The sequence below is a fragment of the Odontesthes bonariensis genome, chromosome 22 (assembly GCF_027942865.1).
Source record: "Odontesthes bonariensis isolate fOdoBon6 chromosome 22, fOdoBon6.hap1, whole genome shotgun sequence".
NCBI lineage: Eukaryota > Metazoa > Chordata > Actinopteri > Atheriniformes > Atherinopsidae > Odontesthes > Odontesthes bonariensis.
The window spans coordinates 6,258,350-6,285,112 of NC_134527.1; the positions used below are offsets into that span (position 1 = coordinate 6,258,350).

General features: G+C 43.2%; 1 protein-coding gene across 1 annotated transcript; it reads left to right on the forward strand.

The window, feature by feature from the left end:
• The first annotated feature begins 389 nt into the window (after positions 1–389).
• Positions 390–25,896, forward strand: tsc1b (TSC complex subunit 1b). The gene is made up of 22 exons (XM_075455173.1): positions 390–482; positions 5,690–5,905; positions 6,050–6,153; positions 6,431–6,583; positions 7,291–7,435; positions 7,784–7,938; positions 8,032–8,105; positions 8,190–8,368; positions 9,827–9,945; positions 11,005–11,170; positions 11,289–11,410; positions 11,677–11,770; positions 12,223–12,330; positions 12,696–13,326; positions 15,326–15,369; positions 16,838–17,004; positions 17,176–17,358; positions 17,491–17,601; positions 19,787–19,909; positions 21,737–21,924; positions 22,104–22,280; positions 23,651–25,896. Exons 2-22 carry the CDS (start codon positions 5,797–5,799, stop codon positions 24,336–24,338), a joined length of 3,840 nt encoding a protein of 1,279 aa, XP_075311288.1. The 5' UTR covers positions 390–482; positions 5,690–5,796; the 3' UTR covers positions 24,339–25,896.
• Positions 25,897–26,763: the final 867 nt, after the last annotated feature.

Below are 26,763 nucleotides of genomic sequence, written 5' to 3' on the forward strand. Positions count from 1 at the left end.
AGATATAGTAGATTTATTGCAAAAAGAATCAGGAAACAGATGTTATCAGGAAATTTTTTATTATTTAAAACGGTGTAGGTTATATAATAGAATATAGTATAGATAAAGTATATAAATGAGGGTATATGAGTAGGGAGTATGTAAAAGTGTAGGCATAAATAGATATATGGGTGTATAGATGAGTGTTGACGTATAGGTATATATATAGGTGTGTGAATATATATATATATGTATATATATATATATATATATATATATATTGAACGGGTATATATTAATATAGGGATATAGATAAATGTCATGTGATCCACACTCCATATCAGTAGGTGGCGGTAATGCTACTAAAAGTTGTTTGCCAACCGCCAATATAAAATCCGAAAGAGAGAGAGAGAGAGAGCTTGACAGCGGAGGCTGACTGCGGTGGGATGGGCTGTGAGGTGTTCAAGATGGCGGCGCCCTGTGGAGTGCATCTACTCTAACAGGTAAACAGGTCTGCTTATTTACGTATAATGCTTTGTCTTTTCGCCGAATATTAACGCATGTGACATGTTTCGGTGAACTCGAAGGGTTCTGCTTGCTTCTCCTCTGATTGAATAGACTGACAGGCGAAATAAATCCTCCACCGAGAGTGGTTCGCTGCTCCCAGCTAACGTTAGCCGTCGGCGCTGGGGTTGACTTGTTTTTGGGAAGACCCAGTGATGGATTTAGTGGATGTTTGAAAGATTTCATCGTGATTTTACATCTGAGTTCTGTAGTGGCATAGGTGCATGCCGGGTTGCCTCAGAAAAGAAGTCTTGATATTTTTCACAAGCGGTTAAAGTAAACCCAACCCTCCCCATTGTTCTCTGCGAGTTGTTTACGAGAGGCAGCAGCAGCCAGTGGTCACTCCACATACAGCATCTGCTCCTCCGTCTCAGACCTCCACCTGCCCGGGCTCTCCTCTGCCGTCCTTTGGCATGCCACTCAAATAGATTAATGCTATAACCGATGCGGATCACACTTGCTTACACGACGCCTCATTATGCAAGAACCCTTTGCAGCTTTTTTTGCAACGTTGCTTGCTCTAATCTGCAGGCAGCACCTCACTGAAAATCAGCCAAACAGCTTTTTAACCTTTATTCGTGTGTATATATATATATATATATATATATATATCGTTAATACCAGGGTTTTGTTCGTATGTTTTTAGTGCCTTGTGGTTTCACAGCTCTCCTACCGGCGTGGAGACGAAATGGGTGGCTAGTTTGAGCTTGACCTCCTCCACCACCTCTCTTTCACCATTTCAGTCGCGTTTAGCTGCAGTGCTGCTGCCAGGCTTTAGGATGGTCTACTCTAACGGACCAACCTCACCGGACACGAAAATAACATGAAATGTTTGCACATTTCAAACAGTGTTACTTATTCATTAATATTCAAATTTTTTTTACTCTCCAAAGCCAGTCTCAGATCTGCCATATCCACACTGGCAAACGTGAAGAAACAGTGAATCCTTTATTTATTTGTTAAACTAGTCCTCGGTTTAAATGTGACGTGACGATTTAATCGCTCCCACCTGTCTCCTCAGGGACACCTACTGCATGGCTGTGCCTGTTAGGCCTTTGGATAATTTTGAGATGTAGTTTTTTAACATAATTTCACATACTTTTGCATACAGTGTACATGTATCTTAGCTGTAAAACGCTGCACAATTGTGCTAATTAACAAAAAAAACAACAACTCAAGAGTTAGAAGTTAGCAAAATAAGGTTTTGTCAAATTGCTCTGCTTTTGAAGCTGTTGCGGTATGGCACGAAGCAGTACGAAGATCACAAGAAAAGCGTGCTGCTGGCTCCGTGTCCTGAGCGGTTTTCACATTCGCACGGCAGTCCTGAAAGGCCTTGACATTTTCTAGACGTCTTCCAGAGGGCAGCATGTGAGCACAACATTTGCCCAGGATTCCTCGTGGTGATTACCCAGCCAGATACCTGGGGACAATTCCAGAAAACAACAGAGTAAGACTGGATGTTAAACTCGGAGGTGAAAAGAGTTGCTGCTCCTCACCTTCCTCCACAGACCCCTTGCTGCTTTCGGTCATATTATTGGTTCATCATAAAGTGAGTTATCATGCCTACAGTCTAAAAGAGGATGAGTATTTGGATCGTAATCAAAGCTGCCTGTCTGGGTAAGCATCTGTCTGTGGGATTCCCAGAGTTTAGATTTGTCAGGCTGTTTTAATGTGTAGCTCCTAAAAGTTTGAAATGATCATTTTCCTTCTTTAACCGTTAGTTTTCTGGGGGGGTTGGTCATTTGTGAGTTATTTTTCCTTCTGTCAAGTAATTTAACTGATAAATAAGCCACACTTTTGTTGCATATGGTACTGTAAAAAAGGAATGACCAAGCTGTCGTGCAACTATTTGGCCTCATTTAAGAATTCAATCTTAATGATTGGTTTGTTTCGGTCTCTCATATAACCTATCATTATCCAGAGAGATTACTGGTTCATTGATTCAGAAAGTAGGCTAATAAATTACTAAAGGTTTGGAATCTTAGTCAAACAAAAGCAAATTTAAGATTTTATCTGCATGGTTATTTTACTGAGCTCTGAGGAAATCTGATGGCTATCATTCTCTCTTATCAGACATTTAGATCATTTGCTTTTACAAAGATAATGTTAGTTGTTGTTAGCCCCGCAACGAGCCGAACCGAGCGGCTATGTTGGCAAAAATCATGGATTTAAGTCGCCCAGACAGGTTGTTTATCTCGTTTCTGATGGTGCTTTTGAATATCCTCGCTGAAGGCTGCTGATAACGGCTCGCACACAGCCAAATGTAATTTCCAGTGTGTACATGGAAGGGCTCGGGCTGCATAAAGGTTCTTTGTGCGCTCCTGAGCATTCCCAAGCTGCGTGAGATCACACTGAGTGGGGCTCTTGTTTGTGCCACTGACCTGGCCCTGCAAGGCGCTCGTGTTTGTATCCACTTTCCACACAAGAACTAACCCAGTGAGTCAGCAGTTTATCGATAGCCATGAGACTGTCGCGCCTCAGCGACCGAGAACATTCATTATGTTATGTTTGTTTGCTAGAAATGAAAGTGCCTTGAGTGTCATGTGTTGTCATGTTTTTTTGGACTTAAGTGAAAGCACGCAAGATTTTTGGTTATTTCTTCTTGCTGCACTCCATGATAAACTCCGTCTCTCTCGGATTTCTGAACAAATAACTCATGTGTCTGAAGACTCCATTTTGCATTGGTGAGCTAATAAAAAGAAGATAGTCATATTAGGATCCTTATCTTAAGGTTTAGGTGATTCAGACGCGGTGTGGAAGTGAGATCTTGCTGATTCATTCTTCCAGTGAGGGAATAAGCTGCTGGGCACCGACACCCTGATGATAATGACCTGCCGATCAGGATTATTTATGCCTGTTTTTCAGATGGAGATTTGCAGGGCTCCCATGGCCTCCTTTCTTGGAATGACCGTCTAGCTTAAAAGTATTACAGACGACACAAACAAACCAATAATCTGAAAAGGCAAACCCTTTAGACCTAGTTGTGTTTTGGAAGCACTTTTTTTTTTTAAAGGATTTTAGGGAGGATTTTTATGGATTTTCTCTGTCGAGGTTCAATCAGAGGTCACAGATGTGCATCTAGTGCAACGCTTAATCTGTTAGTCTGAACTTTTATTGAATGCTGTCACATTGTGCCTTGTGTTTGGCTTTGTTCTTGTTGATAAAGCTGCACAGTGTTTTGGTTTTAGAAGTTTTAACTCCAGCACCAAGGCTGGTATGGAAAAATCAGTGTTTATATAGTCCAGTTTTGAGGATTTGGTGCGACTTTTGTATTCTACTTTGGGATATCAGGATAGGCGGATAGATAGGAATGTTGGCGATGCACGCAAGCGACGGAGAGCGTCTCCGGGAGGGTCTCAGACGACGGTGAGGGCTCTCCGTGGGCTTTCCTGGACGACTATAAATCAGGCATAGAGGAAAAGGACAGCCTGCAGTTTGTACTTAGCAGAGAAAAGAGTTCATTTCAAGAGTTCCTCTTATCTACATGCAAATTCATTGGCAGCCTACATTTTCATTTTAGAGCCCAGCTGGTGTCCAGTTTTAAAAAACATCACGTACTCATTTGAGGAACCAACCTCCTGCCCACAATCATCATCATACACACCTGTCCAAAGCTGTTTACGAGTCTGACATTAGTTGATAAGATTTTACAGGCTTGTTAGGCTTTATCAGACAAAGCTCACCTAATATGCCAGAAACATGAATTGTTTATCTGATCAGTGACATCCTGCATGGTCAGATGTGAGCAGAGGTATGAAGCATATTCTTGGCACCCCCTCTAGTGCAGGAGTTTGTCAAATGCATTGTTGGTTTTTACAAGTGGGTAGGTCCATCTGTTGGAAAAGCAAATTATCCAGGACACATTTGCTGTCGCACTAATGGAGGGACGTTGCCACATACAGCCCAGACCACCTCTATGTAGTCTGAATGATCCGATTTCTATGTGCTCTCAGTGCATGTTTGGGCAATTATTATATTTCATATTTCATACCTTAGCTATGACATGCAAGTCTAAACAGGCCACGGGTTGTCGCCTCATATCAGATAAAAGGCTGTAACGGGCCAGTCAGCAGCACATTGTGCCAGAGCAACTGAAACATGAACTCAGATTTTTCTGGTCACCAGGCCAGTTCTAAACTAAATAACGTTAATGCTTAGGAATGACCCAAGTCATCATGCTGCCCTTAATCCAATAGAAATGTTGTTGGAAACTGATGAGCTGCTCCTGGGAAGAATTGGCTAATTTGCCCAAGCTGAACGGTTACGCAGCAGTTATTACTGCACAGGCATGTCGCAACACATATTTTTGTAGAGGATGAAATCTAAAAGGTTCACGAGCTGCCAAAATAGGTTTTGTTTACACGGCAGCTCCAGAGCATCTTGTTTACCGGTGCGACTCGGCAACCTGCTATGAAGTCGCTGTGGTAAACATGTTCGCAAACAGTTGCATTAATACAGTTAGTTTTATTCTTCCCCAGCACCTGAGGGAAATATATGGCTGTTAAATACTCGGCTTTGTTCAGCAGCTTGTGCCTTATTCACAGAGTGAAAGGGAGAGCTCGAAGCAACACTCTGACAGTTAAAACCATAAAGTTTTAGAAATTTTGAGACCGCGTCTGTAATCTTAGTCACGACTTTGTAGAAATTCAGACAGTTTTTTTTGTTCTTCACGGCCATTTTTAAAAATTCTGAGAAGCTCGTATTGGAGCACTAATCCCGCATCTGAGCGCTAACTAAGGCTGCGGCTACACGAAAACGTTTTTCACTGTAAACGATACTTTTTCTTATCGTTTCGCTGTCGCGGCCACACGGAGCCGGCGTTCCCACTACCCCAAAACGATAGTTTTTGAGAACGGGTTCCAGAGTGGGAAAGTTTGAAAACGAGGTCGTTTCGTTTCCATTATTACAGCTAAAAAGTTTTTGCGTCAGTCAAACGTTGACGCTGTGAGACTTCTCTATTGTCTCACAGCGTGGCGTGTGTACTGCATCGTTTCATCGTTTTCATCCGTTTTCGTCTGGACCTGAGTCTTTACAGCAGCGTTGCCGTGTGGTTGCAAGAATTTTCGTACCGGTTTTAAAAAAAAAAACCTCGTTTCATTTCCGTGTAGCCGTAGCCTAATTCTGGGTGATGTTTGTGAATCGGCAGAGGTGCCTGGAGACTGTATTGGTGGGTGGTCCCCAGGAGTCCTCCAGGCAAGCAGGGACGGACGCTGTGAGAGAGAGGCGGCCTCCACCTCCAGCACTGCCACCACCATGGCCAGGGAACAGCCCAACGTGGGGGACCTCCTCCCACTCCTGGAGACCTCCGACCTCCACCAGCTAGAAGAGATCCGAGGCCTTATCAATGAGCAGCTCAGCACTGGTAGCTCCGCCTTTTTAATTAGAGCTTTGAATAACTATGCTGAAAGGTTTGCCTGGTGTATGTCAGATGGCTTTGTCAACAAAAGAAGAAAAACTCCAAACTTCTACAAACCTATTGATAATCTCCTTTCTGTTTTTCTCGAAGAGCGTGGTTCCATGCTGCTGAATGGGCTGGTGGATTACTTTTTGGAAACGAATTCCGCCCAGGCCATGCATATCCTGTCTTCTGTCAGAGAGCCACATGATAAGGTGAGAACCACAACTGTGAACTTATGTTAAAGCTCTTTTCATAAGAAAAACTTCTTTGAAGGATAAGTTGGTGACATCAACTTTAAACGTATACATTACTATACAGGTTCGAATTAACTTTCAAGTTATTGCTGTTTGTTGTTTCTTCTCACAGATTAAAAAAAACATTAACTTTTTTGCTCTTGTATTTGAGCACAAAAAAAAAAGGTTGAGCTTCGTTTCTTTGGTGCCGATTGTGTCGGACACAGAGCTAACCCTGCCATGTCCCCCCCCACAGCACCTTCTAGACAAGATGAACGACTGTATGACCAAACAGGCCTGCCGGCTGCCCATCCTCACGCTGCTTGGCCATGTAGTCCGCAAGCAGCCGTCCTGGATCCACAAGATTGCTCGCTACCCTCTGCTGCTCTCTCTGCTGAAATGCCTGAAGGTAAACACTCAGATATCCCAGTGCTGGATGTCAGGATGTTTTGTACTCTGTGTCCATGCTCCTCAAACACGTTGTTTAAATCCTCGATTAGATCAAGTGTTTTTAGCCATACCGCTGTGGTTCACATGGAAATGTTTGAATTTCTTTTCAATTTTCTTCCACTATATATCCTCCTCTGGTTGAATTAGAATAAATCCGATGATCTTGACTTTTTTATCTCGCATCGTCTTCAGGTCAAAACTTAGTTTGTCCCACACTCTGATTTAGAAACACGTAAACAAGCTTCACAGAACACTGCGTGACTGCAGCCCTGTAGTCTGGCTAAAACAATTGCATCACTGTCACCGCTATCTGTACACTACGGTACTAATGAGAGCGAGTTTCCACCATGTGATGTGCTGTACTCTGAGAGGAGAAAAAAACCCATAAATAATACAAATTCAAGAACAGATTCAAATCATTTCAGCTAGCTTGAAAATAAAAATATGTGGTATGTTTTCCACACTCGACAGGTTCCCTCCTGTGCATTTCTTTATGTTGACCATTTGATTAGTTCATATAAAGAACTCTCGATATGATATACACAGAAGCAGCTAGAAAACAACTGTTTAAGCATCAGTCTGTGTCTTATATGAACCTTTTAGCTATCCTCCTAATCTCTGTCTTAGTCACCAACTTCAAAACTCAAATCTTTTGTCTCCTGCTAGACGGATACAGATGTAGTAGTGCTCATAACCGGAGTGCTGGTGCTCATCACTCTGCTGCCCATGATCCCTCAAGCTGGAAAACAACACCTGTGGGAGTACTTTGACATCTTTGGTCGACTCGCATCGTGGAACCTTAAGAATCCAGGTTGGAACGTCCCAGACAACGAGATTTAACTTTGTGTGACGTGACTTAGTTTTGACGCTCAACCTCAGTTACCTGAAAGAAAGGAAAAACTTTCCATTTCAGCTTTGAAGCTGTTTTGTTTGGTTGCGAAGGAGATTTAGAAAACTGGCACACGGGTAGCTGAAGGTGGGGTGAAGGCCGATGGCGGACTTGCTGTGTATCATTAAATAAAAGTTCAGAAACAGAAAAAATCTGCAACTTTGATTTATTTAAAAAAAAATTTTTGCTGTGAGAGTTTGAACCTGATACTAACACTTGTTCTTTTTGTCTTTTTTTTTTAAATTTATGTCTATTTTTCTTGGCATCCAGGGCATGTTTCAGAGGTTTACTTAATCCACCTGCAAGCCAGCGTCTACTCACTTTTCCACAGACTCTACGGCATGTACCCGTGCAACTTTGTGTCCTACCTACGCTCCCATTACAGCATGAAGGAGAACATGGAGACATTTGAGGAGGTGGTAAAGGTGAGACATTGTTGCTGACGCTGCTGAGCTCTGGTGCTCCTAATTTAACTTGTTGAGGGTTGATAAATGTTCATTTTTGTTTCCTCCCGTCAGCCGATGCTTGAACATGTGCGTATACATCCCGAGCTGGTGACAGGTACTAAGGACCATGAGCTTGACCCCACCAGGTGAGAGTTTCCTTCCTCTGACATATTCAGTCCTTTATAAGTCCACTGTATTACTCTGCCTAACGGTGCAATCCTTTCCCGTAGGTGGAAAAAGTATGAAATCCACGATATCGTCATTGAATGTGCCAAAGTGTCTCTAGACCCCAAGGAGGCATCCTGTGAGGAGGGCTATGCCACCATGCCTGAGAATTTTTACCCCCAAGCTCACCTTCGACCACAAGACTGCACTTCAAGCCCCTACACAGACCTCCAGAGCAGCTATGGTCAGAAAACACTCATTAGAATTCGAGTAATGCTGGACATTGAAGTAGAAACGGGTATCAGAATTTTGAATGTGTAGGTTTGGTCCAGAATCTGTATTGGTACTGTAGACATTTGTTAAAGAATGTTTTGCTCTTTGATAGAGAAACAAAAACTATGCAATAGATGCACAAGCTATTTCCATCGAGGTGTCCGGTGAATTTGTGATGCACTTTTGAGATCTTGCATCACAGAAAATGCACTTAAAGTAACACTAAAGAATTCAGCAGATTTTTCGCTCTTTGGCTGCCCCTACACTTTTGGGATTTAACTAAACATATGAGCCCTTGCACACGTGCAGCTAAAGACATGGATTTTTTTTCTCATCTTGAAGAGGCCGCAAAGGCACCATCAAATGTCCACAAAAAATGTCAAGAGACCATAAAGCAAAACTGGTGTGGAAACCTAAGTTATGAGCTGTGGTATCTCAGCCCCCTGGCGATCCAGGGCAGTTTCTGGCTCAGAATTGTGCATAACAAAGGTTTGTGTACTCCGGAAGAGTCGGAAGAACTTAGTTTTAAGCTGCACAAACTTCTCAAGTGTTGCTTTAAGGCATGTTTGTGCTAACTGGTGCGGAGCTATTATACTATGCTGGTGTCACCAGAAGGTGTTGATGAAGGCGAAGGTGTGCATTTCTGTAAAAAACATAGTTGCTAACTTGGAACAAAACTTTAAAGATGAAGACACTAAGAAAAAAGTCAACTCGGACATGTGCAAGTAAAAAATGTTAGGCTTCTTCTGGACTTTTCTTTCATGTCGTGAGTATTGGTCATCGCCGCGCTACAACATATTTGCAAAAGATGTCTTCATCTCCCTTTATCTGCATCTACTACTTTAAAAAAAAAAAAAAACATGCAAAAAGTGATATCTATGATTGTGATGTGCGGCAGTTGGCCGCAAAGATTCAGCCCGGTTATATACTGGTCGTGTTTGTTATTCAGCTCTCACTGGAACCGGTTGCTTCCTGCAGAATTAATCAGATATCTACAAGCACTCAAAAGCAAGATAGGAGAGCTGAGTGTCACATTGTGTTTAGATACAGCCGGAAAGCAGTTTACACACGTGTATCGTTGAGAGGAAGTTACACTCAGCAAAAAGATTACTTGGAAATAGCCAAACAAGTTTTGGTTTTTGCTCCTTCATCATAACAGAAGCTGTTTTATGGCTACAGGTTTTTGCTGGCTCTTACATTTGACGTCTTATTGGCTTCATTTTTGATGCAAAACAGCTGAACTAAATCATTTTTATCTTTATTTGATTAAATGAATTGACTGTGGAAACATAGTGCTCATTTTAACTACTTCTGTAATTATTATTTTTGTTTGTTTTGTATGAAAGAAAAAATGCCAAAGAGCAGAGAGACTGCAGATTGTTGGCTTCGTCCATTTGTAGACTGATCAGACTGTTTGTCTTGACTACAGGAAGCTCTTCTTCGACCCCATTCTCCACTCCACGGCAGCCATTACCCCCACCCCTGTCCTTGCCCCCCTTCTCAGGGACGCAGTCCTCCTACCGCAGCCCACAGACCTCCCGACGGCAGGTAAGACCATCCCTAATAGGATGAAAAACTCTCCAAATGGTGATGCCAGATAACTGTGTCACTGAGCCTCTGCTTACTGATTTAATCCAGAAATAATTGCCCCCCCCCCCTTTTTGCTGTTTTGTTGCTTTGTTTATTTAGATCAGAGGTTCATTTTTCAGATTGTCAACAGTCTTAGGCATACTGGTAAAGCAACACGCGGGTGGCCTCAGGGAGACAATTTAATGTGTGGGAATGGCCGAGTCCAAGGCCAGACCTCATCTGTTAATCGCTTAAAGAATGCTGGATAACCGCACAATCCATCCAGCTTTAAGGAGTTGGTGCAGTTCTTCCTTGAGGACTGGAGGAAAAAAAACCTCAGTGACCAGACGAGCCAAACTTTTCTATGCCCCCGGAGTTGCTTACACACGCTAATGCTTAAAATCCTTCTGATGGCCTTAATCAGAGCAATAACTACCTTTCATAAAAGATTTGGAGAGAAACTAAGTCTTTGGTCCCCTTTGAAGGCCGGCTCATAGTCGAGTCAAGCTTCTGGAATTACAACTCCTTTCACTCATCTTCCTGGTGCATTCCCCTCTGTAAGCACCAGCAAGAGTTGGTTGCCTTGGAGATGTCGTCCCTCCCTCTCTGTAATTGGGCCTGCTTCGTGAGGGAGGAGTCTGGGTGTTTTTCTGCCTCCTGGGGTCTGTTAGAGGATTTGTGTCTGTGTTAGACTCCCACTGACTCAGACAGGCAGAAAATCTGGGGAACATGGGATTCTGGCCTTTTGTTTTTTTGGGGGGGGAAAAGCGCAGACTTACAGACTGTAACCACCTCCCACCATTCCATTATTACTGTTTAGTAATTAATATTGAGTCTTAGATGCAGTATATTTCTGGAAAGCTGCCGTTTTAGCACTGAAATCCTGCACACTCTGGTTGTTGTTCTTAATATGAAAAGATGTCTAACGGTTCAGCGCCTGGAGACGGTCACTCGCTTCCACTGTGTAATGGTCACTTTCTTCTTTTTAAGTATGCTCTTAAAAGCTTTTTTTTCTTTCTCTGTCCCTTTCTGATGCAGAACTCCACCTGTGAACTCAACTCTTCCTGTGGGGGGAAGGACCCTCTATGGAGCCCCTCCTCGCTGTGTGGCATGGCCACGCCCCCTTCCTCAAGGGGCATGTCGCCCAACTCGGAGCTCTCCCACAGTGCCTCACACCTTCCCAGCCGCTTCCACAGCACATCAGGTACAGCTTACATCGTTCTGAACCGTGTCGGTGTGCTCGTTCTTGTTTTGTTATCTTGTGTCGAAGTGACTTTTCTGATTTCTTTTCTGCTCACTGCCGATTGTTCTGACGGGAGCAGGAGGTAAAGGATCGCAAGCCTCCAGCACTCCAGCCACCTCATCCCCACCTCCTACCCTATCAGATGACTTCCCCATAATCTCCTTACCAGCCAACACAGTCCAGTCCAGTCCACCAAGAAAAGTATGTCTCCACACCGTTGTGAAACGTCACGATAGCTTAATCGTTGAGCTTTTTGTTTCTTTTGTGTTGAATAATAAAGAATATCTGAAAACATGTGACCGATAAGCCAATCAGAGTCACACTGGTGGTGGTTTAATAGTGATTTTTCACTCACTCGAGTGCATATCGTTAAAGTGTGCAGAGAATTTGACAAGAAGCACAGAGAAACCTGCGAGCTGTCTCCTGAAACAAATTCGTGATGGATGAACTGTGTGACTTTTTTTCAGGATCGTCGGCAAGGAGAAACAAGTAAGCCTGTACTGGTGAGACAAGAACCAGTTCGAGATGCAGAGAAGAGTTCGGAGGCAGCAGCTAACAGAGGTCAGACGTCATTGTTTTCTCATCACTTCCTAAAAGTCCTCCATTTTGGACGCAGAGAAATACGATTGTTTTTTTTATTATTTTTTTTTTTTATTATATGTATTTATATATAGTTATATAACCTATAGAATGGGCCTAATATGCTGACACCCAAATAGACCCTCATAAGGAGCCTGAACTGGCAGCTTCATTGTTTAACACAGATGTGGTTAAAATGAGCTGTGATCCGGACATTTTTACTGAGGTAACGATCAGAGATGATGAAAAGTCCACTTTGATTCCTTCAGGATGGCCTCTGGACAGGAATCCTGACTGTACTGAAGTGAACTGGATAGATTTTTAAATCAGGAATACTATCAATTTTAATTTTCACCAAGTGAAAACTGTTTAATTTTCTGATCAAACCAGCGGCTGTGATTGAGGTTCTTTTATCTTTTCTCCTTTTTCTTCAGACGCAAGAACGGCTGAGAACGTCTCCATGACTCTGACGGAGCTGTCGGTTTTTATGAAGAAGCAGGAGCTGGACCTTCAGCTGAGAACAGAAAAGGAGAAGGAGGAGGGTGAGTGCGTAGCTCCTAGAAGCTGCCGAAATCAATCAAAAGTGTCATAGAAAGACAGAATAACGAAACGTGGAATGATTTTCTGTTCTAGGTCAGATATCAGTTTTCAGATATCAGAATGAATGAATATCCAGGATCCCAGCACTTCCCTGTTTACATCCTATTCTGCATAGTTATTGGTTTAAATCCCACTTGAGTGGTAAAAATAAAGGCCCTTCCAATGCTGTGACCACCTTTTTGAATAAAAGAAACTGTTAAACTGAATAACCTGAGCTGCTAAACTTGTCATTCCTCCATCTATGCAGTATGGCTGATGTTTGTTTTCTGATTCATGCATCACAAGCCTCTGTATGTTTCTGCTGCAGCTGCCATCACAGAAGAGCTGCTGAAGCTCACTGAAGATAAGCAGGAGCAGTTGGGCCTGAGGGGCTTTGACTCCCCTTTCTGTCACACCACTGAGACTCTGACTGGCTGTCAGGCACAAGACAAGGCCCTCTCCAGCACCCAGCCCGGAGGCCCCATCCAAGAAACCCACCACGCCGTGTCAACACCAGACAAAGTGGAGCTCACTGCGAATAGCAGCAGCGTTTGCAGTGAAAGAGGAGCCAGAGGAGACAGCAGGAGTTCAGCCCTGGAACAGTCCTGGTCCTTCCAGTCCTGTTTCACTCCCATCGATCACCACCTGCACCGAAGCCCCTCCGCCCCCGACGACGAGGTGGGCAAGTTCAGGCTGTTCTCCCCGAGCCCGTGCAGCAAGACCCCGGCTCCGGCCCCGTACGAATCCTTATTCGACCTGGCCTTGCCCAGAGCGGCCTCGCTGTTTGTGGGCCAGAGAACATCGGAGGCGGTGCACAAGGCGGCGATGGAGAGGCTGCTGCAGCGCGAGGAGGGGCTGGAGGACGGGGAGGAGGAAGGGGTCGTGTCTGCTTCACCACTGGAGGTGCTGGATCGCCTTGTTCAGCAGGGAAGTGACACCCACGATAAAGTTCTCAAGAGGTGAGGGACCCGACTCTAACCGGCTCTCAGTTCTGGGTGTCGCTTGTTTTTAAAAAGTGTTGCCTTTCAGGAGTAAAGTGAAATTTCAGGACAGATTTTAGTTTGTTTGTTTTGAACTAGATGAACTATTTCTCTCTTTTTTTTCCTTTTTACATGTATAAAAGTTGCAGAAGACGGTGCTCATGTGTGTCTTCATGTGCAGAGCCTGTGTGAGTTGCTCTTAGTCTGTTAGTGAAGACCAAAGGAAACACCCAGTCAGAACAAGGATGACTTTGTGAAGTCGTTTTTTTTTTTTCTTCCCACGCACATGCGCACACACGCAGTGAGTCGGTCCTCTGAGCCAGTGAGACAACAGCAGAGTCGGTAAAGTCAGCGGTGTGTTCAGAACTAACTTGCATGACTAAGGGGCTCGTCATCCTCACACTTGAATGTTTTCCTCAGTCAGACACAAGATGACCTCTGCTGTAATAATGGCAGCTTGCCCTTAAGTATCTCGCTTTAAGTATGACCGAGAAAAATCACCTTTTTTTTTTTTCTCCATGTGGTCAATTCTACATGAGCATAAGAGCATTATCTGGATATTGATAAGTTGGGCAACAGCTTGGTACAACTTGTTTACTACTCTGGGTAAACATAACATTACCATAAGGTTATTTTATGCTCTGTCAAATTTGAAGTGGCATTTGTGAATGTAACTCGTGCTCGACTAAGTTTCCCACAGTGATTCGTTGTGTTTGTGGTTATATCGGCTGTTGATGGAATCGTGGGTCTGACTCTGATGCAGGGCCATCTTATTCGTCAAACATCACAGGTGTGCAGCTCAGGCCCATTTACTTCACACAGTAATTCCTCCAGATTCCTTGAATCGTTCAATGATATTGTGCATAGCGAGAGAAATCTGGAAACCGCTTCCAATCTTTCGTTCAGGAGCTCGGTTTGAAACGGTTCATAGGTTTTCACATGCACAGGTTAACTAACTGAAGGTCTCAGACTTTTCTGGATACTACAACCAAACTGAGCATGATTTATTCATACTCTATTTGCATGTACATATGCAATCATATGAACATACTTACTAATATGCCGGATAGATAACATTCCATGTCGTGACGGATTCAGTTAAATTGAACAAAATAATAATTTCATTAGGAGGACTTTTATTCCCTCAACTGAACCCCACACAGGTGGAGTGAAAGTGCGAGGGGCTGTTTGTTGTGGAAAATGTTGAAATCGATCATCCCGTCTCATTCTGTACCCCGATGTGCAGCAGCTGCTACAGTATTGTGTGCAAAACTGCTCTGGAAATCTGGTCAAATCTGGTAGATTCAACTTTATTGTCATCACACATGTACAGCTACAGAGCAACAAAATGCAGTTAGCATCTAACCAGAAGTGCAATAAGCAGTGAGTGCATGCAGCATACATTGTGTGGTATATAGAGGTATGTACAGGTGGTTTTTATAGCATATGGACAGTATTTGCAGATTAAAATCTATTTTCCAATGAGACCGTATATACAGGTGATTGAGCAAAATATACACAATGATTGATTGAGGTGTTGCAAACGTATTATACAGATGGATAGACTATTCACAGGAACTGCAGCATGATTTCCAATAAAGGAAATAGGCAGATGATAAGTTGGGTGATAAGAATACAGATGGGGTGAGGATTAAATAGTCCATAAATAATAAACAGTAGCTACCTTCTAACTAAACTAGTGCAATATTCTGTACACAGTACTGTGTAAACAACTTGTTTAAAGTGTGCGTGTGCAGAACAGTCCAGTATTACAGTGAGTGATGGTTTTTTTTGGGGGGGGGGGGGGGGGGGGGTTGGCAGAGGTCAGTAAGGTGATGGCTCTGGGGAAAAAGCTGTCTCTTAGTCTGCTGGTCCTTATCCGGAGGGTTCTGAAGCGCCTGCCCAAGGGCAGGAGGGAAAACTCTCTATGTGCACCGACAATTTACGACCATCTTCTTTCCATTCTCTCCGTTTACAGATTACCTTTGCCAAGTAAGTCAGCTGACTGGACACATTTTGGAGGTAAAACACTCAAAACAGCTTCACAGTGAGGGTGGGTGAACACAGCGTCACGGGGGACATTAATATGGCATATAAATGGCTTGTCAGGGGAATGGAACGGGTCATTAAAGTTGAACGACACGCAGCCCTCTCCTAAGTCTTCCAGTTTTAAAGAAAGTAATCCAGATAAGCTGTAAAATGCTATAAATTCATCGTTTGGTGATGCGCCGACCTCTCCATCAAGCATCATAAAATTCAGCCTTAAAGTTTTTTGTTTTTTTTTTCTGCTGAAAGCGAGTCAAACTGCCCTGGAAACATCCCTTATCCATGGCTCTGGCTCTTTGGAAGAGTAGTGTGTTGTTTAAACTTTCCTTTCCCACTAAGCAAAAGCTTGAGTGGTGATGACTCAGTGACGATGTCACTCGTTGGACAGACTACGCCCTCGTTTATTCTGCCGTTAAAAGAAAAGAAATGGAAGCTGCGAGCAGGCCAGCGTCCCACACGAAGCATCACAGCTGCACAGAGGGATGTAAATCACCACTTGATGTTAGAACTTTAGAAGAACGATGTATCCTGACAGCCATATGAACAGTTAGTCACATGATCAAACAAGTTCAACTAAACCTATGCGGAGAATGAATTGTGATTCCGCCTCAGGAAATCATCACATGATTTCCCACCACTAAACTGTCCACTGATAAAAGGAGCTATTATAAAAGCAGCAGCCGGATCATTATCTGAGCATGACTAGTGATTAGTCACAAGCTCTGAGACATGAGCACTGTGTTAAAGTGCTACCAAGTCGGAAAGGGGAATTAGTTCAGCTGAGGTTCATCAGAAAACAAAGTTCTCACAGTCACACAGTACCTGTTCTCAGACGTGGAAACAGTTGGTCGCTTAGAGATTTCCTCTCCCTCTTTATTTCTGTGCCAGACCACAAGAATCAAATTTTCTCCAGCTGCAGTTCACAGCAAAACAGAACATTAAGACAGAAACTCTCTGTTTATGTGTAATTACTACTCTGGGATTTAATAATCTCCCCTGATGGGGTCATGTATCTTCAATTGCACCTAAAACGTAAAAAGTTTCCACTCCATGTGTGGCTGATGGTCATAAAGTCACAGCAAAACTCTTTTCCACATGTTTACAAGCAGAGCACTGTGTCCGGAGTTATGTCGGTGACTTCAGTTAAATAGCAGCCTCACAGATGAGGAAATTAGTTTTTACCTTCAGCTTCTTTTTTTTAAATGGAAAGACTCTGATTAAATCTGTCCGTGCTGATGTTTATGGCCACAAAGTCTAATGCGGTCCTGCAGTTAGCGCCATGAAGGTGTGAAGCAAGAGCCGATTGTACTTCTGTTTAAATTTCCTGTGCCAAAACTGAACTGATGATTCAGATTTTCTACTTTTGGCTTTGTTTAGCACTGAAACTAAAGCACGTTGTGTGCGACTGTATTAATGCCGTTATCGTTACCGTGGCTTTACTCAGGCTCAGCTCCGCAGGAGGAGCTGCAGACGCTGCGCAGCCAGCTGCTCCTGCTGCACAACCAGCTGCTGTACGAGCGCTACAAGAGGGAGCAGCACGCCGTCCGCAACCGACGCCTCCTCCGACGCATCATCAACGCCACTGCGCTGGAGGAGCAGAACAATGCTATGGCAAGTTTTCACGTGCTCATCATCACAGATTAGCCAGTTTCTGTTTTCCTTTTAAACCGCATTAGGACACTTTTTCATCATCACGTTGAGTTTTTTTTTTTTAGTTCGAATGACCTCAGTGTATTCTGTACTAATGTGTGTGTGTGTTTGTGTGTGTGTGTGACTGAGCAGAAGGATCAGTTGAACCTGCAGAGTGTGGACATTTTGTCTCTGAGGGAGAGCCTGCAGGTGGAGCAGCAGCGGTACCGACAGCTGTGGGAGGACCGCGAGACGGTGGTGACCAGGCTGCACAGTCAGATCAGACAGCTGCAGCAGGCCCGGGACGACTACTACACCAAGAACCAGGAGCTTCAGGTACACACACAAACACACACACACACACACAGTCCCAACAAAGATGGATCAGGCATACATAAGTGTGTATGTTTTTTGTGAAACTTCCAATAAACCTGCTACAGTCGTAATGATTGGAACTGTTTTCTGCAGAGCAAGTTACAAGAGTGTCAAAAAAGGATGGACGAACTGGAGGCGGAGCTTCAGAGGGCCAACAACAAAGTCTGCCACACTGGTCACCTCCTCAACCAGATGACCATCAAGGTAAAGAGTGACTCGAGCTGTGCTCTGGTAAAGTGAAAATCTGATTTAAAGTCCCATCTCAGGTTTGAAATGTTTATATTCGTTTGTTTTAGTCTTGGCATCTCTGCCTATTTTTTATTTTTTTTTCTAACAAAGATGATCATGTTACACTGTGGTTACACTCAGCCTAGCTTTAGCCATAAGACAAACAGCCTCATATTTGACTCTAGAATATGTTTGGTATACAGAGGAGTTCACGGTGGACTCAATGACTGCAAGGTGCCCAGATCCTGTGGCTGCAAAACAAGCCCAAATCATCATCCCTCCACTGCTGTGCTTGACAGTTGGTATGCGGTGTCTGTGCTGATATGCTGTGTTTTGCTATGCATTATGAGCTTGGGGTGAACTTGCTTGGATGTCCTCTCCCGGGAAGATTAACAGCTGTCCTGAATGTTTTCCACTTGTGAATAATCTTTCTCTCTGTAGAATGATGGTTGGGAAATTGCCTTATAACCCTTCCCAGATTGACGGGCAGCAACAATTGCTTCTTTAAGATCATTGCTGATGTCTTTCCTCCTTGGCATCGTGTTAACACACACCTGAATGCTGCAGAGCAGAAAAATGTGAAACTTTCTGCTTTTATAGAGGTGCTCTCACTTTCTGATGATTCAGCAGCACCTGGTTGCTACTTGTTTGATTTATTGTTTGACACACCGTTTCTGCATTTTGCCCTAGTTTTTCTTAAATGAATAATGTTGCATTTACCCAATTTTAAGAATTATTAATAACCAGAATGTTTGCTCTTATGTGCTAATACTTAAATCCTCAGAACAGTTTAAGGGTTTTCTTCCGTTTTACATTAATAATCATAGGTGTTTGCCATCATGGTGGTACAGTTGTAATTGTGGATTCTGAGGGCTTATTTTTGGCACAGTGATGTTCATTTTGGATAACATTTCATATCCCTGCCTTGGCTTTTCATCTGTGCTGATACAACATTTCAGAGAAGAATAAAAGGATTCTGCAGACAAATCTGCAATGATGAAAAATGAAAAGTTTACAATAGATTTGCAAGCTTTTATTGAACTTTGCTTTTTCAAAGCAGTCGCACGATAAATTTTTTTTGTCTTTACTTCTGATCTTCCAAACTGAAGAAGTGGGCAGGACAGTTCGAAGGAACATGCCCCTGTTCCAGCTACCTCTCTGCAGACAGCTCAACATTTTTTTTTTTATTTATTGGGTCAGCGACACAGGGGTCTGAGTGTTTTTCTGCCTGCTGGGCTTTGTCTGAAGTCTGTTTTCTCCCCCTCTGACCCAGACGGAAACAAAATCCTAACATGCGAGCGGCCGTTTCAGGAAAGACGCATTTCAGACCAAACTACTCTAACAAGCACCTAAATGACAAGTTAGAAAAATGAATAGACCACAATCAGAGATTCACTCAGGGCTGATAACAGATATAATCAATTTAACCAGGCAGAACTGCAAAGAGTAAAATAGATGTCTTTAAGTTTGAAGGTTATTTTGCGAAAGCAACCCTAACTTTTGGAATAAAACTACATAAATTGACCGTTATTTGATCTCTAAGAGTTTGTTGCACCCGAGTACACCCGATTTCATTGTTTTGCATTTTTCGGGCTAGAGAAACCAATAAATAACTTACTGTAGAGAACCGTTGATCTTCACGCCTCAGGAAGAAAATCGAGCCTTCGTTTCAGCTAAAACTGGCTAACAGCCAAGTGTCATTACTCAGACTCTGTCCACGTCCCTCCTCGTGTTTAAAGAGACTCCCTGCTGGTATCGAGGAGGGGGGCTCTGGATGATGTCAGCCTTATACTCTTTATTGTAAGTAGCATTAGCTTTTAGCTCACTTACATACAGTTTGCTATGTTAAGGTGTAGAACACACCAGTGTTGTGGGAGAGGATGAGGAGAGTAGCTGCATGTCACGTCATCGGCTTGCATAAACGCCTTCTGTGTTAAAGTTTTGCCATGGAGTAGCATTTTGCAGCGCCAATGAATGATGTATGCGCCGAATGATTCACTTGACACATTTGCTGCATCTTGTTGAATTGTTGACGAATGGACTAAGATCATTGAGTAATTCTGTAGTGCTTGATGGTGATGTTTTCCCAAATACTTTTGGGCATCTTTAATTTTTGCTACTTTGCACTCTGTCATGACGGTTTGTCTCGTTTGTCCTTCAGCTGAGCACCAGCGAGAGCACCCAGCAGCAGATGAGCTTCCTGAACAAGCAGCTGCTGCTCCTCGGGGAGGCGCATAAGCTGTCCATGCAGGAAATACAGCACTCGGGCTCCGATAACACAAAGGTATGGAGTGTGTGTATACGTGGAAGATGTATGGAACTGTAAGATGGTGTACTGAGGTGAAGAAAGGGACGCTAATTAGACATGTTGGGTGTCAAGTGAAGCTATTTCAGTGAACGATAAACGAAAAGAAGAAAAACTTTTTTAAGATGAATTCATCAAATAAATTGCAAGTTCTGTAGCATGGAAGCAACTCAGAAGATGAAGATGATCGTCTTGTTTACGACCAAATGGAAGATAGCAGGTTATGTGTTAATGCTGGACTACGTTATGAATGACGAACCGTTCTCAGTTAGACCCACTGCTCACTTCTCCTAGGGCTGCCAAACTAGTCCAGAGTCTATTTACCTCTTATAGTACTGTGCAGACATCTGGAGCCACTCCACATTTCTGTACCTGGAACATGGGAAATAGGTGTCGCAAAACGTAGAAACACTTGTAAACACAGATGGAAATACTGTATATTTTACAAAAATTTTTTATAATTCTAATGAAAGCCAGTATTTGCTCTGACCACCTTTTATTCCAAAGACATCCCAAAGCTCTTCTCTGGATGTTGGCTGCAGAGATGATCCCACACTGCTTCAGTAATGTTGAGGTCCGGGCTCTGGGGAGGATTCATCCCTCCATCAGACCTGTTGCCACTGATTTTCAGTCGATTATCTTTTGTATTTTTGTAGGTGCAGAAAATGAGATGAGAAGAAACGTCTCTTTGAGGCAGGCTGCCACGAACAAAGTGCATAGACACATTTTAAAGTTAATTTATGATGCTGGTTCATCATTTGAGTAAGGTGCCTTCCTTTTTTTGCTATGATTCGTAGGCCACTTCTCATTCAGTCAAGAATGACAGTAAGGTTCAAGAAGTGGACTAAAATAAGTGAAAAAAAAACAGCCAATGTCCAAAGTGAAACTTAGAAAAACCTTCAGAAAGCTGGAGAACTATTGTCCAAGATCACTTTAAAAGATTACATGAAAAGTGGCTCCTTGGAAGCAAAATGTAAAAAGTTGAAGACTTTTGCACAGTGCAATAGATCCACTGCTCAATCATAATGTTCAAATTACAGAACTCAAAGCTTAAAAAAAACTCTGTTTTATACACCAAGTAGAATAGTGACAGTAACCAGTGCGTCGTGCATGCAATCCTACATATGATTGATCAGATACAAAATCTTGTCCCGTCATCTAAAGACCCATCTCACACATCTTTGTGTCCACTTTGTCCTGCTTTCATTAAGAGATGTTTGCTCAGGTGGGAATATTTGGATTCTCTTTGCTTTGACTCCCATCTCTGATAGTTTGTGTGCGTCCCTCTCTTCTTTTTCCACTGTGCCTCGTGCAGCCCTCACTTTGCGCCTGGCTTGGAGGATGAAGCCATCTAAAGTCAGACGTGAAGATGCAGACATTTTTTGTTTATTTATGTCATACATCCCCACCACCGTCTGCTCCGCTGCGATGAGTGCTCTTCTGTGCGTTCTGCAGACAGTAAAGATTAACTGTGGAGTCTTAGCTTGTCCACTGTTGTCGATTGTGTGACAGCTACCAATGAAGAATACTCACGAGGGGTTAATGAGCGATATTGGCCTGCTTATGCTGTGGAACTTCTAACCTCATGGCTACAAAATAAATTAATCCAACATGTTTTTCTTCATGTTTTTTGCAACATTTAAAGCATGACGGTTTGTTTCTTTGATTTACAACAGGCAGTGTGTTGCTCTTATTAGTGGACAGGAAACATGCACTACGAGGCGCTACAAAACGAACCAAAAAGCGGGTTGTATGAGCACAAATTGTTACATTCATATTTAATTATGCTTTCTTACCACCACCCAGGAGTCCCTCATGCTGCAGCTGTCTTATGCGAAGGAGGTGGAGACGCTAAAGCAGAGTTTGCTGGTTCAAGGGCAGAAACTGGAGGCAGCGCGGCAGAGAGTTGCTGAGCTGGAGACTCACCTCTCCAAGAAGGAGCACCTCATCGCGGAGCAAAAGAAGTTCCTCGAAGATGTAAAATGTCAAGCAAAGTGAGTATCCGTTCACTTAGGGTGTTTGAACCCTGTATTCCTTAAAATATGTGCGATTTCAAGTGCCTTGAGATGACTGTTTAGACTGAGTTGGCACTATAAGAATAATATATGTATATTCTAACTGTATAAATTGCCACTCTCTCCCTCCCTCTTCGTCCTTGTGCCTTTCTTGTCAGGGCTGAGCTGCAGGCCTCAGACAGCAGGTATCAAGCTCAAAGGAGAATCACTCAGCTGCTGCAGACTGAACTCCTGCAGCTCTACAGCCAGGTGGAGGTGGAGGCTCCAGCAAGCAGCACCGCCGCCAGCTCGCCTCCAGGGGCCAGAGCTGACACACTCACCCCCGCAGACTCCAGGTCAGGCTGGTTTTGGTGCATCTGGTTTTTTTTGTCAGATCATTTTACATGATGCAGACAGACGCTTCTTAGTCACAGTTTTATGAACATGACACACTTTTTACTGATTAATGTGGTTGGTTTTGGAAGCAGTTGGCTGGTCATGACTAGAAAGCTGTAACAGCTGTTTGCCATTTTGGCCGAGTCTGAAAAAATCTCATACAGCTACTCAGGGGATCGTCAAGTTGGAAAAGTTCATCCGTCTCAGAACTTTTATCTGTTGGTTTATGACCAATTAGCTACTCACTGAATGACATTCCACACGACTTCAGCTGTATTTTGTGTGTAGTGTGAATTGGCAAATGTTAGCATTTGAAAGTTAAAGCTACTTATGTTAGCATAATTATTTTATAAATAATTATGATTGCAATGAATTGAATTCCTATTAGCTTGAATTGGACTTTATTATTTAAGTGCCTTGAGATGACATTTGTTGTATTTGGCGCTATATAAATAAAAATGAATTGAATTGAAAGTAGGACTGGTAAATATTATAGCTGATAAAAATCACTGTGTTAGTGCTGTCACTATAACAAGCACTGCCGTCATCAGACCACACTCACTGAACTGCTAGTGTGGCTGTAGACATAGTTGTTAACTTGTTAAATTAATGACATGGCATCATTTTTATCTTTCTTTTTCTGTATATAAGCAATTACACTGATGCAGATTATAGTACAGTTTGTGTGAGGGCGGGCAGATGCTTTCCAACACCATCAGGTTAATGTGGAGTGTGTATTTTTGACGTGTTGTACCTAACGAGCTAAAACTGGGGCAGTTTGAGCGTTCATTCCCAAGGAAATCCCCATATTTTCCAATAGATGTGTGAAAATCTGCATTCTAAAAATAATAATAATAAAAAAAATTGCCTCAAACGTGGGACACTGTCAACTTTTAGCTGTAAATCTATGATCGAGGTTCCGAACTGGTTAACGACGAGTCTGACAGTCAAACTGATCACTGAGTTTTAAACCGTTCAGATACATTAAACCAACCGATACTGAAATACTGAAGAAGTTGGTAATCCACATAGTGGTTCATGCATCTGCAGAACCACCTCCTAACTTGCTTTTCTGCTTCAGTTGTTGCGCTGTTTTCACACATGAACACTGAAGCTTTTCAGGAGGAAGAGACGCAGGTGCACCTCTGTCTAAGGTGTGCTGGAGGCAGAGCGAGATGCAGAAATTAGGCTGCGGAAAGGAGAAACCCAGCTTTTATTTTAGGAAACTGGGCGTATTGATTATTTAAAAAAAGGATAAATACAGGATGCACACTGAGTTATTAGTTTGGTGATAATATTTCTCTTGACAAATCCAAATTTTGTCCTCCAGTGTCACAATTCCAGATGGACCCGGTAGAGTTCACACCAACGAGGAGGCGGACAGCAGATCGCCACATGACTCCCCTCGTGGCAACGGCAGCACTTTATTGCCAGGGCAACCAAAGGCGAGCAACATTTCCAAGTCGACAGTCAACTCCATCAACGGAGGTCAGGACCTGGCCCCGCCCCTGCTGGTGGAGCCCTCGTTGTCGTGTCCCCACGCCAACCCCCTCGCACCCCTGCCTGCCTCTGACGCGCCGCTCACTGTGGGCTCGTACCCCAGCGCCAAGAGCTTCCTGGGCATGAGGGCGCGGGAGCTGTTCCGCAACAAGAGCGAGAGCCAGTGCGACGAGGAACAACAGCAGCAACCGCCGCCCCCACGCCTGGCGGGTCTCGCCCACAGCCTGAAGACTGACCTGTGCGTGGAACCGCCCTGCCCAGGTTATATCGCCACCATGGGCCCTGCACCTCCCCCCGTCCCCTCCTCACCCCCTGCCACAACATCTGCCCCTCCTCTCACTGTGCCCACCAAGGAGCCCCCCTCTGAGCCCAAGCAGCGAGCCTCCAGCCAGGAAAGCCCCCGCAGAAAGGCAGGGGCGGGGCAGGGCAGAGGCAGGGGTCAGGGGGGGTCGTCTCGCCCCCGGCAGCAGCAGCTAAAGATCATGGACTACAACGAAACACATCACGAGCACAGTTAAGGACACAAAACTGAGCCGGGACGAAGGGCAGGCGAGAGGAGAGACTGAAATTTAACCATGGAGGAAAGCTACAAATCAGCTAAAGAGTAACATGTCAGCAACTCTTTGGAATTCAGTGTTATTTGTCCCACTTCCCTGAGTGGACAACAGGATTTTCCCCCAAAGTGTTTCCTCATTTCAGACCAACCTAAACACAAAGTTGATGTTTTGCCAGTGCACATGCAAGACTTTAAACGATAAGACTGCTGAAAAGACACTGACAGGATGTCGATGAGTTATTAAAAGCCTTCCTGTTTCATGTTTAAACGGTCAAGTCACCCAAATTTTAAGACACATTTTCCTGCCTGATTCAGCTTATTATTTTTTTTTCCAGCTTACAGGAAGCTCAGGTTTAATTTAAGCCAGTTTCTGTCTGACATGATGAGGAGTCGAATTCTGTTTTATGATACCAGTAGCTGACTTTTCACTGGCAGAACTCCCATTGTTTAGGGGGGAAAAAAAAGCCCATTTTGAAGAAGAATTTAGGCCTGTGAGTGAAGGCATGGCTTTCTTGAAGGATAATTTTCTCGTCGCAATGAATTGACCTCCGATGGCACGTATTTAAAAGCTGTGTTTTTCAAAGCCTAGACAAATAAAAGTTTTAACTATTCGTATGAGTCCGCTGCAATAGGCCTGAGTGATAAATTCTGTAATATGTCCCCACAGCTCACGATCATTTCAGGTCCCCCCCCCAGTGTGAAAGCTAAAACTACCCATCTTGTGAAGCAAGTTGGGAGTTTCTGATCAGATCACCAGATGAAAGACTAGCCCCTTATTTCGAGCAACGCAGCCATCTTTCTCGTTACTGTTTTTAAAATCACTCCCGCCACAAACACGGCAACCTCCGAGCTGCGGCCGCCGGTCAGAAAGCGGCGAGTTTTGTTGAGGAACGAGGCGGTCCTGCGTTGTTCTGTGGGATCCTTCCCCAGCGCTGGCATATTGCCACGGGGACAATTTATTTATTTATGTATTTATTTTTGCGTTTGTTCAGCCACACACTGTGCTGTCGGGTACACGTGTTACAATTAAATAAGACCTGATGACTAAAACGAGCCCAGACCCTGGAAATTCAGTATATTCCTCCGTGTGAACCTTTGTGTTCTGGTTCAGTTCAGCTGTAACGTGTCACCTTCTCAAGCATAATCTGGTCCAATGGGTTTCCTTTGTACAGGCCCCGATGAACACGGGTCTGTCTCCCTGTTATTTTTTGTTTCTTTTCTTTTCTTTTCTTTTTTTTTTTTTTGAACTAAACTTGATTGTCTGAATCCTGTTGTCCACTGGGAACTTCTGCTGTCATTTCCTTCTGCCTCGCTATCTAAAGCATGTTCAACAATCCTAAATGCCAACTGTAGTAGCTACAGCAAACCAAGACAGAGGGTACAATCAGCACAAATGGAAGAAACCAGGACTGACCGGAGCTGGAGAATCTGGGAAGAAATGGCAAAAAAGGAAGTTCTTAAAGCAGTGGCTTGTGTTTAACTGTGAACAATAAAGATCGTCTTCAATGTTTTGCACTACAGTTTTGAGTTTTCCATTGTTCTCTTGGTAAATATATTCTTTTTCTTTTTTTTTTTTTTTTTTTTTTACAGTTTGCTAATCTGTTCGAACAGTTTGAAGGAAATTAATTTGAATGTGACTCTGCTCCGAAATTCAACAATTTTCTGACATTCTTTCAAGATGCCGTTGATTGATTTGTGAGCTGCAATCTGCGTTTGCTGTGTTTTAATTAAGGAAAGTGTTTCTGAGGCACTTACAGGGAGCTTACTTGGCCTATTTAAAAGTTGCTGTTACAATTCTGGAAAGACCTGTAAGAACTAGAAACAGTTTTTAGGTTTCCGTGCTTCCCATGACCATCCATTTCAAGCTACTTCACACTTCCCACCAGCTGCATTTCAAACGCATCATTAAAGATTTAACCAGTGACCTATAAGTCATTTTTGCTTCAGTCCCCTCAGAGTGTGTAGTCCGATACATTTCACATGTTTGTGGGTTGTTAATATCCCCGGTAAATAGGGATATCTTCTTTAAAACAACTCCAAAGAAGAATTTTGAATTGCAGCTTAGTTTTCCCATGTCTATATCAGTAGATAAAAATGTATAAATCTTACTGTACATGCGGTTTAACTGGGTTAAACAACTTCTTTAAATACTTAATTATATTATTAATAATAACAATTATTTTTGCTGCGAAAAAGTATTTTAAAGGGGAAGTTTTTTTTTTGTTTTTTTTTTAAACCTGGACCTTATTTCTGGCATAAAACACGTTAATCTTCTCACCGATATCAGTTTGGGGAAAGTCGGCGTCCTTCGGAAGATATTTAGATCCCTGGAGATCCGTGTATATCCATATAACGGGAGAGAACAGGGCAGAGACAATACAGCCTCT

Bases quoted from the DNA above. Each gene is read 5' to 3' on its own strand.
- tsc1b (XM_075455173.1), top strand. From the start codon at position 5,797: ATGGCCAGGGAACAGCCCAACGTGGGGGACCTCCTCCCACTCCTGGAG. The intron at 5,906-6,049 runs GTAGCTCCGCCT...TTTTTCTCGAAG, and splicing joins CAATGAGCAGCTCAGCACTG to AGCGTGGTTCCATGCTGCTG. The intron at 17,359-17,490 runs GTACACACACAA...TGTTTTCTGCAG, and splicing joins CCAAGAACCAGGAGCTTCAG to AGCAAGTTACAAGAGTGTCA.